The 14,442-nt window shown below is 40.9% G+C and overlaps 1 protein-coding gene across 8 annotated transcripts in view; it reads right to left on the bottom strand.

Moving 5' to 3' along the window:
- Gbf1 (golgi brefeldin A resistant guanine nucleotide exchange factor 1) overlaps positions 1-10,888 on the bottom strand; it is a 134,903-nt gene extending 124,015 nt beyond the window's left edge. For all 8 annotated transcript variants that reach the window (XM_036171235.1, XM_036171249.1, XM_036171242.1 and 5 more), the window contains exons 1-2: positions 10,782-10,888; positions 2,973-3,039 (exon numbers count right to left, since the gene is read on the bottom strand). In XM_036171235.1, coding sequence (XP_036027128.1) covers positions 2,973-3,039; positions 10,782-10,877 — 163 coding nt within the window. In that variant the 5' untranslated portion in view covers positions 10,878-10,888. The remainder of the gene's footprint in view (positions 1-2,972; positions 3,040-10,781) is intronic.
- Between the last annotated feature and the right edge of the window lie 3,554 nt (positions 10,889-14,442).

Genomic DNA, 14,442 nt, shown 5'->3' with positions numbered 1-14,442 from the left:
AAGGGATTCTTTGGGGATAGAGAAAATACATAATATATATTACTATAAATGCAAAACTGTACTAAAAGCTAACTCAAATGTCAAAGATTACAGCTTGAATAAATTTAAATATAAAAGCCATGTGCTTCCTTGAGTTAATGAGAGAGACATAAAAGGACAAAGTGGCCAAGAGGCTGCCTTATGCTGCCTTTGCTAGGCAATGGGTCCAAAGCTCAGCCATGACTACACCCAAAGGCTTCCCTCCAGAGTTCTGGGCCCTAAGAAATGTGAATTCATTCATTTTGTAGCTTACATATGATTTTTTTTTTTTTTTTTTTTTGCTTTTCGAGACAGGGATTTACTGTGCAGTTTTGGAGCCTGTCCTGGAATTCACTCTGTAGCCTAGGCTGGCCTCAAACTCACAAAGATCTGCCTGACTCTGCTTCCTGAGTACTAGGATTAAAGGCATGAGCCCAGTTTGATTTTTTTTTTTTTTTAAAGAACTATAAAGCTAGGTTCAGTAGTGCACACCCATAGTCCCAGCTACTCAGGAGATTAACAAACGCATTACTTGAGTCCAGAAACTCAAAGCAAGCCTGGGCAGCACAACAAACCCTGACTTAACCTTAAAGAAAACACTTTTTTTTTTTTTTTGTCGGCACTGAGGACCGAACCCAGGGCCTTGCACTTGCTAGGCAAGCGCTCTACCACTGAGCTAAATCCCCAACCCCAAGAAAAACACTTTTTGAGCTACAATTCACATACCATAAAATTTATCCTTGTAAAGTAGTTTCTCAGTAGAAACTCAGTAGTTTCTAGTATACTTTCAAAGTTGTACAATCATTAAACATTTTGTTCACTCCCAAAGAAACTCCTCACAGAAACCACACATTTGCTCTAACTCCTTCAGAAGAACCCAGAAAGGATCTAAGAGCCCTTAAGGACTGAGGGGGACAATCAAGTCCTCCCAGCCCTGACACTTTTCTCGTCAAAGTAACAATATACAAATTCTGTACTGGGAAAACTTTGGGCCAGGATTGGTAGCAGATGCCTGTAATGTCAGCACTCAAGGAGTTACATGTTAGTACCGGGAGAACTCATGTTAACCACTGAACCATTGCCCATTGATATTTCTAACTAGTTCTTTTTGGTTTATTTGGTCATTTGCCACTAGGGGTTGAACCCAGGGCCTTGGGAATTTGAGGCAAATGCATCACCATCAAGCTGTATCCCTGACCCATTTGTATTCTTTTGTTTTGAGATAGGGTCTCACTAAGTTGCCAAGGCTGGCCTTGAACTCATTCTATAGCCTAGACAAGTCTTAAAACTTTCAATCCTCCTGCCTCAGGCTCCTATATTGAGACTGCAGGTCTGTACTATGTCTAGGTTGTTTATTTGCTTGCTTGCTTCTTTAAGACAGGGCCTCACTTTGTAGCCCAGACTTTCCTGGAAGTCAGTATATACAAAAAGTTCCTTATATGGTTAATGTAAAGACAATAAGGAAGAACGTCTCAATACCTATGTGGTGGTGATGTTTACTATGTGGCCCAGGTTTGTCAAATTCATGACACTCCTGTCTCATCCTGAGTGCGTGGGTTACACTTGTAAGCCACCAGATTTGGCTTATAAAGTAAAAATTTAAAGCCTTCTCAATTAAATGAGATTTGTTCCTTTATAGATAACTTCAGTCTATGTTTGGGAAAATAAGGGATGTCCTCCAAACTTTCTCCTGTGTTTCTCATAAAATGAGGAATTTCTTTCATTTATTGTTTGTTTAATTTGTTGAAATATGAGTATTATTCAATTATGGGCTGAGATATACCACTACCTAACAGCATCCCAAGGCTATATTACAGGAGTCCTTTAGAATCAACACAGGATCACAGCTCTGAGGCATTCCCTTTTAGTCTATATTGCCTTAAAAAAAAAAAATGCAAGAGGAAAATAAAACAATAAAGAACAAAAACCACATAGGTATTGACTTTTCTCCCGTTACTCCCTTCTCCCCCACACAGACTAAAAAGCACTTGGTATACACAGCCCCTCTAAGTAAATGTACCAAAGCAATGTACAACATGGACACTGAAGCAGGTGTCCGAGCCTAAAGTGTACTCGACTCCACCTCAAAGAATTAGCTAAATCATTTGAGGTGTATTGTTTGTTTGCATCTTTCTGTTTTTTCATTTGAGATAGGATCTCATGTAGCTCAGGCTGGTCTAAACCTGGTATATAGCTAAAGGATGATATTGAATTTCTGAACCTCTTGGCTCCTCCTCCCAAGACCTGAGATTATAGACTAGGCGCATGTCACCACACCCAGTTTTATGGGGGGTTAGGGGTTGAATCTAGGGCTTATTCATGGGAGAAAACCACTCTGCAAACTGAGCTACATCACCAGGCCTTCAGGTAAATCCCTTTAAACTCTCTGGACCACTTTATTTCATAAAAAGGGGACAGTATGCATGCCTCTCTCACACATTTCTGTAAAGTTAACAAGGATAATAAATATGGAAATGGCTTTGAAAATTCTAAATGTGAGTAATACATAAAGTTAATTTGATTAGGAAAATAAAAGGACAAAGAACTCTAAGAACACAGGAAGACTGCAAGCAGTGAAAGAGACTGGCAAGCTTTATTTATCCATGAGTCAAATCTGACTTGCGCACTTCTTAAAAAAGAAAATATATACTTCTCCTGTACAGCTCACCTATGACTAGTGAGCTCCATGGACAGAGCTGAGCATTCACAGAGCTGCATACAGGCTACAAAGCCTCAGGTGTTTACTATATGATCTTTTGTTTTCATTTATTTGCCCTATATGATCCTTTATATGAAAACTGTCTATCGCTGCAGTAAATCAAATACATGCATTTCTCACTAGGCCAAGTAATTCTGTCTACACATGGAGCCTTACCTGTTATGTGTTTCCTACGAGTGGAGCCTTCCTTACCTGTTACACTGTTTAAGAATTCTACCTGCATGTGGAGCCTTACCTGTTACGCTGTTTAAGACCTCCTTTAGATGACTGAAACTGTGCAGCAGAGGATCCCGTTCTTCATCCTGGAGAATCATAGGTCAAAAATAATAATAATAATAATAACTATTCCAAAATAGGAAAGAGAAAATAAAAGATCAAAACTTTTTCTCTAAATCTAACCAGAAAATTGAGTGTTTTTCTTCTGAGGAAAAAAAAAAAAAAAACTTAGCCATGGCTCCTCACTCAGCTATTTCGGACACTGTGAGCTTACCTAAAGTAGGTTCTTCAAAGCTAATCTATAACTCAGTTTCTTTTATTCTTTCTAAGATTTTTCACTCCCTTTTCTTCATTTTGTGCATGTGCAGGCCATGATCTACACATTAGGGTCAGAGGACAACTTGTGGACTCAGTTCTCTTCCTCCACCGTGTGATCCTAGGGATCACTCTCTAGTCATCAGGGTTGAGGGCAGGTGCCTACCCACTGAGCCATCTCTCTGGCCTCAACCCTGCTTCTCCTGTGAATCACAGCCCATATGGAAGTCACACAACTGAATATGGGGTGAGGTCTCGAAAGTTTGGCAACAGTAAAATGTTCCTGAATACAGACAATAAGCATGCCTGAAACACATCAGCTCAGATTTCAAACTGGTATGTTTTATGAGCTACAGTATTTCTGTTGTACATACAAAGTTTTCTGCTCTTCTAGAAACATGATGTAAGTTTAGTTATGGAAAAAAGATTTTTAAAAATTTTTCTACTGTCATTCCTCAGCATGTAAGTATCAAATTAGTATGTCTTTGTATTATATTATGTTAGATTATTTAGTTTTAAAAATTGCTGCTTGTGTTGCTGACAAGGTCCTTTAAAAAATTATTAAATGAATCTTGTCTTACGACTACAAAAGACAAAAAAGACTACAAAAGAATTTCTAACAATTTATAATAATTATGCAAAACAGCTTTGTCAGCATTAAAAATTATAAAATCAGCTGCGCAGTGGTGGCGCGCATCTTTAATCCCAGCACTCAGAAGGCAGAGGCAGGTGGATCTCTGTGAGTTCGAGGCCAGCCTGGGCTACAGAAAGAGTACTAGGACAGCCAAGGCTCCACAGAGAAACCCTGTCTCAAAAACAAAAATTATAAAATCAAATCAAAATAGTCATGAACTCTGAAAAACAGGGACAGTGCTCTACATCCTGCAGTACCAAATACTAAGCCATGATTAATTTTTTATGTACAAACAAATAAGTACATCTACCTCATTAGTATGTAAATCTGCTTTCATTGTTAATAAATGGTAAGGCTATATGCATATCAAAGAATGTTTTTAAGACAGTTATTTGTTTGTGTGTGCACACGTGTGGGCACTCACATGCCTTGATGGAAGCGTGAAGTCACAGGAGAACTCACAGGACTGCCTCTCCTTCCGCTATGTTCTGGGGACCAAGCTCGGGTCACCGGCCTTGGTGGCAAGCACCTCCAACCCTCTGAGTCATCTCAGCGACTCCCAAAGAATTGTTTTTAAATAAGTCTCTTTATGACTTACCATCAGTAAATGTTTTATTTGTATGCCTATTTTACATACCTAAATGCCCCAAGGTACATAAAATTTCTCAAACAAAAAGAGATCGATAGTGAAAAAAGTGCCCAACAACATCATTTATTTAAGTGTGTATGTATAGGAACCCACATGTCTTTACTTTTATTTCATATGTACACATGATACAGATACATACTAGAATTTTCTAACTTGGCAAGAATAAATAAACTATTTGGTGAGTATGTTTGAAATGTTCTCATGTTTATTCAAAAACACTGACTGGGGGGCTGGAGATACGGCTTAGCAGGTAAAATACTAGTTAGAAAGCACTAAACTTGTTTTTATAATTGTGCCAAAATTTGTTCACACAAATATACATACATACATACATGTATATATACACACAATCACACACAGCAACAAGCAGCTAACTTTAAAGCTATATGTGAGGGGAAGAATAAAGAAACTAGATAAGAGAGAAAAAACCCAGAGGCATCTGAGAGTCCAGAGCAGAGGGAAAAGAGAAACAGCCTGGACATGGCCAGGGCTAGGGCAGCTGGAGAATGGGGAGAATACTGGAGGGAGCAACAGAGCTCGAGAAAGCAGGAGTAGATAAACAATGTGGAGTACAAGGAGGAAGAGGAGCTGGCAGGAGGCTCAATTGGGAACAATAACAACAACAACAACAAAATATATCACAAGTTCCTGAAGAATGCTGGCTTTTATCTACTAGCTACAAATCCTTCTACAGGCCAACTTGAGCCCATTTATGGATTTATGGATTTCCCAAACCTAACAGTAACAATGAAGTTTTTTGTTTGTTTGTTTGTTTGGGTTTTTTTGCTTTTTCGAGACAGGGTTTCCCTGTGTAGCTTTGCACCTTTCCTGGAACTCGCTTTGTAGCCCAGGCCGGCCTCGAACTCACAGAGATCTGCCTGCCTCTACAATGAAGTTTCTTATTCATCTGATTGGCAAGATACGACCTGCTCTGTATGAGAAGCTTGCAGACTTCATTGCACAGATTATCATCACCCATCCATACTCTATGTATCATCAATAACTAAACTAATCTGAATGACTTTGCCAACTAACTATAGCCCTAGGAAATTAGAAGTCTTCATGATGTTTCTAGTATACTAAAGTAGTCCCAAATATCAACTTTATTTATAAAAGAACTAGAGAGTACAGTATAGTACAGCAGAGTCTGATTCCTAACAACCATATCTAGCTGCTCATAACCACCTGTAACTCCAGCTCTAGAAGAGCTGACACCTTCTAGAGTCTGCAGGCATGCTTGCGTACACACACACACACACACACACAAATAAATAAATAATAGATTTATAAAAATGTGGCAGAACTGGAGAGATGACTCAGCAGTTAAGAGCACTGGCTGCTCTTCCAGAGGTCTCAGGTTCAACTTCCAGCAACCACATGGCAGCTCACAGCCATCTATAACTCCAGTCTCAGAAGATCTGACATCCTCTTCTTATCTTAAAAGGTATGAAGTCTTTCTGATATTTTTAGGAATACTAAAGTAGTCCAAAATATCAGGCACACACATGGCACATAGATATACAAGCAGACAAAATACCCATTTATATAAAATAATAAATTTTTTGATGATTTTTTTTTTAACTGTGCATTGGTATTTTGCTTGCATGTATGTCTGTGTGAGGGTGTCAGATTCCCTGGAACTAGTGTTACAGACATTTGTGAGATGACATGTGTGTGCTGGGAACTGAACTCGGTCCTCCAGAGGAGCAAGGCAGTACTCTTAACCTCTGAGCCATCTCTCCAGCCCCAGATAAGAATTTTTTAAATTTTAAAAAGAAAAGGGCATTGGATCCCTGAAACTGGAGTTACAGGTCATTGTTAGCCACCATGTGAATGCTGGGAATCAATCTGTGGGTCCTTCGGAAGAGCAGCAAGTCCTCTTAACTACTAAGTCATCTCTCCAGCCCCTGGTTATGGTGTTTGATAACAGCAACAGAGAAGTAACTAATACACTAGCCCACTCCCATTATCAACAATGCTTTCCCTTTCTTAATGAAGTGTTTCTGCTTCATGTATATATACATTATATACATATACACACACATATATATGTTTACATACATATACTATAAGTGTATACAGAGAAGAGTGTGGTCATCTTTTGGCTTAAGCCTGTAAACCTAATGCCAATTGGAAGAAAACAGAAGTATCCTTGGATACCAAGAACAAATCTGAATTCTTTATTAATCTCATTATTACTGGAAACATGACTATTGTTTTAATTAGGGAGACTTTTTCATGTTTATCCGTGTGCATGTGTATGTAAGGGCACACACATGTAGTAGTCAGAGGACAACCCTAGGGAGTCAGTTCTCTTCTCCCACCATGTGGGTTCCAGGGCTGAAGCCAGGTGATCAGGGGCGGTGGGCTGAATGAAAAGGACCCATAGGCTCACATGTTTTGAATGCTTAGTCACAAAGGAGTAGAACCGTTTGAGGATTAGCAGAATCAGGAGGCATGGCCTTGTTGGAGTAGGCGTGGCCTTGTTGGAGTAGGCGTGGCCTTGTTGGAGTAGGCGTGGCCTTGTTGGAGTAGGTGTGGCCTTGTTAGAGTAGGTGTGGCCTTGTTGGAGTAGGTGTGGCCTTGTTGGAGTAGGTGTGGCCTTGTTGGGGGAAGTGTGTCATTGGAGGTTTCAAAAGCCCATGTCAGGCCCATTTTCTCTGTCTGCTGCCTACAGATCAGAATGTAGCTATCTGCTACTGTTCTAGTACCATGTGTGCTGCCATGTTCTCTGCCATGATAATAATAGACTAACTGCAAGCCCCCCAAATTAAATGCTTTCTTTCCTAAGAGTTGCTTAGGTCATGGTGTGTGTCTCTTCACAGCACAGAACTGTGACTAATACATCACTGTTTATCCACTCCTTATCTACAGCTTTATCCACTCACCCACCTTGCCAGCCCTAGGTTGTTGTTCTTTTAGTCTACAAAGTAATGGGTTTCAACTAGATGGGGGGGGGGGTGCAAACCTGTAATCCTAACCCTTCACTAACCCTTCAGAAGTGGAAGCAAGACCAGGAGTTTAGGCCGGGCAGTGGTGTCGCACTCAGGAGGCAGAGGCAGGCAGATCTCACTGAGTACAAGGCCAGCCTGGGCTACAGAGTGAATTCCAAGAAAGGCACCAAAGCTACACAGAGAAACCCTGTCTCAAAAAAACAAAAAAATAAAAATAAATAAAAAAGACCAGGAGTTGCCAGGCAGTGGTAGCTCACGCCTGTAATCCCAGCGCTCGGGAGGCAGAGGCAGGTGGATCTCTGTGAGTTCAAGGCCAGCCTGTTCTACATAGTGAGTTCCAGGACAGGCTCCAAAGCTACAGAGAAACCCTGTCTCAAAACAACAACAACAAAAAAGACCAGGAGTTTAAAGACAGCTATAGACTAAGTTTGAAGCCCTGTCTAAATAAACAAATGAATGTAATGGGTTTTATTATGGCATTTTCATATATACTTTGGGTTTTTTGCTTGTTTGTTTGTTGGTTGGTTTTTCGAGACAGGGTTTCTCTGCAGCTTTGCGCCTGTCCTGGATCTCACTCTGTAGACCAGGCTGGCCTCAAACTCACAGAGATCCACCTGCCTCTGCCTCCTGAGTACTGGGATTACAGGTGTGAGCCGCCACCACCAACCGGCTTTACTGTTCTTATTCACCACCCCCACTGCCCTCTCCTATCCTCACAGCCTTTGTAGCTGGTTCTCCACTCGCCTCTTCTTTTCTTTTGATTTGTTTTATTTATCATGTATAATGTGTATATGTATATATCACATGCACATGTGGAAGTCAGAGGACAACTTTATGGAATTAGTTCTCTCCTTCCATTTTTATGTAGGTTTCAGAGATCAAACTCAGATTATTAGGATTTCAAAGCAAACACATAACCCACTAAGCCATCTTACCAGCCACTGGTTTTATGGGGTTTTTTTCTTCTTCATTTTCATTTAGGGGTGTGTGTGTGTGTGTGTACATGTTCACAGACATATGGAGGGCTGACATCAATACTAGGCATCTACCTCCATTTCTCCATCTTATCCTCCGAGGCAGAGCTCTCAGTCAATACCAGAGCTCACTGATATGACTACTCTCGCTTGCTCCAGGTATCCCTGTCTCTGCCTTCCAAGGCTTGAATTACAGGCCTTACCCTCTCAGCCACTTCACCAGTCCTGGATAGCCACTAATCCTTTCTATGGGTTTTGGGGATCCAAACTCTAGGTCTCTTGCTTGTGCAGCAAGTGTTTTAACTGCTGGACCATCTCCCTAGCCCCTGCCCTTTTAAGATTTGTTTTTATTCATGTGTATGTCTACATGAGTATATGCTACAGGCTGCAGGAAAATATTATAAGAACTCAGTTAGTTATGGCAAAGCCACTACCTGAAGGAATCAAGGAATTCCTTCAGAGGAAGCCAAATTCCAAGGAGCTTTTCATGTTATTTGGCTTGTTATAGATCAGCTGTCTTCTGTTATGAAAATCATGTATGCCTTCATAGTTTTCCCAATTGATTTTTCCCTAAGAAGTGCTAACAATGTGGACTGATCTCTCTCTGGACATACACATTCTAGGAAAGGCTTCCTTCCCCACAGCCCATCCATTTCTCCCCTTTCAGCACTGGAATCAGATATCTCCCTTAGCCACTTTCAAGGAAGGACTAACAGAAATAACATTCCACATGCTAGATTCCTGGTTTAAGGTAAATTCCACAAGGAGACACCGCCTAGGTCAGGTGAACCTTAAGTAATAGCTTTATACAATTTAGCTCGGACCCCCAACCACTTCTGGAATGTGGACTGAGCACACAGATCCCCTTTCTCATATACTAACCATCACTGGCACTCAGGTGACCTTCTCTTTCACCACTCCCATTCTGGATTGTAAAAGAAAGCCTGGTGGTCACTGCCTGAGGAAAATTCTTACCTGCCTTTATGAACCCCATAGAATTCAAGCCTGGTGACCTTGCTGGGCCAGGGGCTTGCTATTGCTTGGGTTTATAACTGGATTCCTGAGAGACTTAGAGGGAACGGAGAATGGAAGAACTAGATGGGTAATAACTGGGGAGGAACAAACTGAGATGGGGAAGAACTAGATTGAAGGGCTAGAAGAGAGTACTAGAGGAATGAGATGGAAGATGAGGAAGAGCCAGATGAGGAAGAACAAGATGAGAGAGAAGGAGATGGGAGAGGAGCTGACACGGGAAAGAACTAGATGGATGAGAACCTAGAAGGGGCAGGACTAGATGAAGGAATTAAGATAGAACCTAGAGGGACCACAGATAAATGTAGAGAAATCAGGCAAGAAAGGAGCTAGGCATGAGAGCAGAATAGAAGCTGTGTAGAGAGAGAACTGACACAGAATAATAAAGTGTATGGACTAAAGAGTTTCGTGTATGTAGATTCATTTCCTTTCATCAAAGATTAATTATCAGCTGGTTGTAGATTCTTCCTGGACCCTGGGAGGGGACTATTGAGGGGCTGGACCCCCATAGTCCCCATAAGTATACAGCATATGTGTGCAGATACCCAAGGAGGCTAGAAGAGGATATGTGATCTCCTAGAACTGGAGAGAGTTGTGAGTTGCCCAACATGAGTGCGGTGATCCAAACTTGATCCACTGGAAGATTAGCAAGTATTCTGAACTGTTGAGCCATTTCCAACCCCCAGCCCTGTTCCCTCCCCCCTCCCACACTTTTTTTTGTTTTGTTTTTGAGACAGGATCACAAGTAGCCTAGGTAAGTTTTGAATGCAGTATGTACCAAAACTAGCCTTGAACATATGATCCTTTTTCTTCTACCTCCCACGTGCTAGGATTATAGGAATACACCACCACACTGAGCCAGCTCCCTGTTCTTCTTTCCTGTCACATGTATTCTGTTGTTCTTTTCTCTCTCCTCCTTCGATGAGGACCTATCCCTTTACCTTTTACATCACCTTTCTTCTTTCATCACACACACACACACACACACACACACACACACGCACACACGCGCGCGCGCACGCGCGCGCACACACACACACACACACATACACACACACACATACACACACACACATACACACACACACATACACACACACACATACACACATACACACACACGCACACGCACACGCGCACACACACACACACACACACACACACACACACACACACACACACACGCTCTCTTAGTTGATTGCTGTTTTAACCAAAGATGAGATCCCTACAATAACTCAGTGACCAGAACATCTGCCCATTCCCCACTTACCAGTGGTATATGGGTGCTCCATCGCGCATTTCGTTTGATGGCGCCAACAACAATGTTAATTTCTCCTTGAATGATGTAAATATTCTTGTCCACCATCCTGACAAACCTACCAGAACAGTAGAAAATAGTAGTTAATATTTTTTCCCTTTAGGGGTTTTTGTTTGTTTAGTTGGTTGGTTTTTGTTGTTGTTTTTGTTGTTGTTTGGGGGTTTTATTTTGAGACAGGGTTTCTCTGTGTAACCTTGGCTGTCCTAGAACTCACTCTGTAGACCAGACTGGCCTTGAACTCAGAGATTTGCCTGCCTTTGCCTCCCAAGTGCTGGAATTAAAGGTATATGCCACAATGCCTGGCTTTTCCCTTTCATTTTATGTATATGAATGCTCAGCTTGCGTGTACATCTGAGCACCATGTACATACCCAGTATCAGCATAGGCCAGAAGATCCCCTAGGCCTGGAGTTACAGATGGTTATGAGCCACCATTTGGGTGCTAAGAATTGAACCTGGGTCCTCTAGAAGAGCAACGGTTTTTTTAACCACTGAGTCATCTGTCCAGCCCCAAGATGGGGGATTATTAAAACAGCTAGTCATGGATGGTGGCACACACCTGTAATCCCACCTACTAGAAAGGCTGAGGCAGAAGGACTGAAACTGCAAAGTCTGCCTAAGCAACTTATCAAGCTCCAATCTCAAAATAAAAAATTTTACAAAGGGGTGGGAATATCGCTTAGTGATAGAACACTTGCCTAACATTCATGAGGAACTTGGTCCAAAATCTAGCACTATCAATTAATTAATTCATTCATTAGGTCACCCAAATCATACTCATGATTAGCCTAACAATGTGAGAAATGTCATTTGACTATTTAGTACCAAGATTTTCCACCTATAATACTAAGATTAAATCCATCTTAAATTATGAATCTAACTACCTGACTTCTCTGGAAGTTCCAAGTAGTTCAAGATACAACTCCAAACTCAACAATGCAGCAGGGTGTGATGGTGTACACTGTTAAACCCAACACTATGGAAACAGAGGGAGCTGGGTCTCTGTAAATTCAAAGGCAGCCCAATCCACATAGTAAATTTCATGCCAGCCTGGGATACATGAAATTTTGTTTCAAAAAAAAAAAAAAATTTTTTTTTAAATTTTTGAGACGGGGTCTCAATATGTAGACCAGGCAGGCCTTGAACTCACAGAAATGCCTGCCTCTGCCTCCTGGGTGCAGGGATTAAAGCTGTGTGCCAAAAAAGAACAAGTATTTCTTTAAAATAAGCAAAAGAAATAAAATAATGAAGGTTGCTAAGAAGAACAGTTTTAGCCACTGTGGTGGTATGTGCCTTTAGTCCCAGCACTTGGGATAATGAGACATGAAGATCTCTGTGAGTTCAAGGCCAGTCTAAGCTACTCAGTGAACTTCAGGCCAGCCAAGGCTACATAGTGAGACCCTATCTCAGAGAAAGAGAGAAAAACAAACGCTTTTAGGTTTGGGGCACAAGTGAACATGAACTTAAACACTGCATCCATTCTGACAAGGCATCTCCAGGACACTGGCACGATGACTCGGAAGTTCGAAAACCTCATGTGCACTGAGTTGCTGCAGGAAACCTCCACCAAGAAGACTATAGTGACTGCTTTTGTAAAGCTGATACTCTGAAACGAAGCTGACAGCTAACGTAGTATTATAACTGCTCCCACAGGAACTACTGCAGGATTGCCTGTGCTATCCTGAATAGCACTCAGAAAAGGTACTTAATTCTTTCCCCAGGTGAAAATATTGAAAAGTAGAATTTTTTCTTGGAAGACTAGGGATGCAGTTTAGCTGGCACGAACTCTAGGTTCAATCCCACCACCACTTACATGAACCAGGCATGATGGTGACCGTCTGTAATCTAAGCACCACAGCAGGTAGTGGCAGAAGGACCAGGAAAAGCAAGCCATCCTTCATAACACAGAAAACTGGAAACCAACCTGGCTTCGTGAGACTCTTTCCCAAAAAACACTTTTTTTTTTCTTGGCACAGAGTATATCCTAGGAACATGCAACAACAAATTTGCCACTTCCCATTATTTAAAAACTCCTCAGAGTCTGGTATGGTGGCTAATGCAAGTTAACACTGGTATTCATGAGTGAGTTTGAAGCCAGCCTTATCTATGAGTCCTTGTCTAAAAAAAAAAAAAGAAAAGAAAAAAGAAGAAAAAGAGTTCAGAACTATTACAAAGCAAAAAATAAATTAATAAATAAGACTTTCTAACACTATGTAAAAACAAAACCACTCATGCAAAACACATAGTTATTTTTTGAACATGTGACATTTAGCATATAAAAAGCTACATCCAGACTAGTGGTACAACGGAAAATTCTTAGTACTTCCCAATCCTATCTTCCATGCTTCTGCTCATGACTCCTATTGTAAAACTGACATTTATTAACATTTTACTCTTATTTCACTGACATGTAGCTTTAAATAATATACAATATCATTCTATGTGTTTTATGTGTAATTAATATTTTATATATTCTTATTGAGGATTTAGCTCAGTGGTAGAGCGCTCGCCTAGCAAGCGCAAGGCCCTGGGTTCGATCCTCATCTGGAAAAAAAAAAAATTTATATATTCTTCTACAATTTGCACTTTGATGTTTTATCTAGGAGTCATCCATGTTGATAAGTACAGTTAATATATTTTGTAGATAAACACACACAAAATAAAGCATCTAAAGTTGGGCAGTAGTGGCACATGCCTTTAATCCAGGCACACAAGAGACAGAGACAGGCCAGTCTCTGCAAGGTCAAGGCCAGTCTGGTCTACACAGCAGCCAGAGATACACAGAGAGACCATGTCTCAAAGAAAGAAAAAGGGCTGATGAGATGGCTCGGAGTCTGAGCACTTTATATCCTTTCAGAGGAGCCGGCTTCAGTTTCCAGCACCCACATAGTGGCTCACAACCATCCATAGGCACGCCCAAGGTACACAAACATACATGTAGACAAAACACTAATAAACATAAAATAAAACTTTTTAATTAAAATTTTGTTCTGTTTTATTGTTTTTGAAGACAAGGTTTCTCTGTGTAGTCTTGGATGTCCTGTAACTGGCTCTGTAGACCAGGCTGGCCTTGAACTCAGAGATCTAGATACCTCTGCCTCCCAAGTGCTGGGATTAAATCTGTGTGACACCAACTCCCGGCTTTTTTTTTTTCCAAGATTATATTTATTTTTATTTTACAAGCATTGGTGTTTTTCCTGCAAGCATGTCTGTGTAAAGGTTTCAAATCCCCTGGAACTGGAGTTACAGACAGTTGTGAACTGTCATATTGCTGCTGAGAACTGAACTCAGGTCCTCTGGAAGAGCAGCCATCTCTCCAGCCCAAACTAAATTTTTTTTTAAAGATTTATTTATTGGGGTTGGGGATTTATTAGCTCAGTAGTAGAGCGCTTGCCTAGCAAACGCAAGGCCTGGGGTTCAATCCTCAGCTCAAAAAAAAAAAAAAAAGATTTATTTATTTATTATGTATACAGAAGAGGGCACCAGATCTCATTACAGATGGTTGTGAGCCACCATGTGGTTGCTGGGAATTGAACTCAGGACCTCTGGAAGAACAGTCGGTGCTCTTAACCTCTGAGCCACTCTCTAGTCCCTAAATTTTTAAGTAGCTAAAT

This window comes from Onychomys torridus, chromosome 1, assembly GCF_903995425.1.
Source record: "Onychomys torridus chromosome 1, mOncTor1.1, whole genome shotgun sequence".
NCBI lineage: Eukaryota > Metazoa > Chordata > Mammalia > Rodentia > Cricetidae > Onychomys > Onychomys torridus.
Note: the sequence above shows the minus strand (reverse complement) of the source record. Positions and strands in the feature narration are given on the sequence as shown.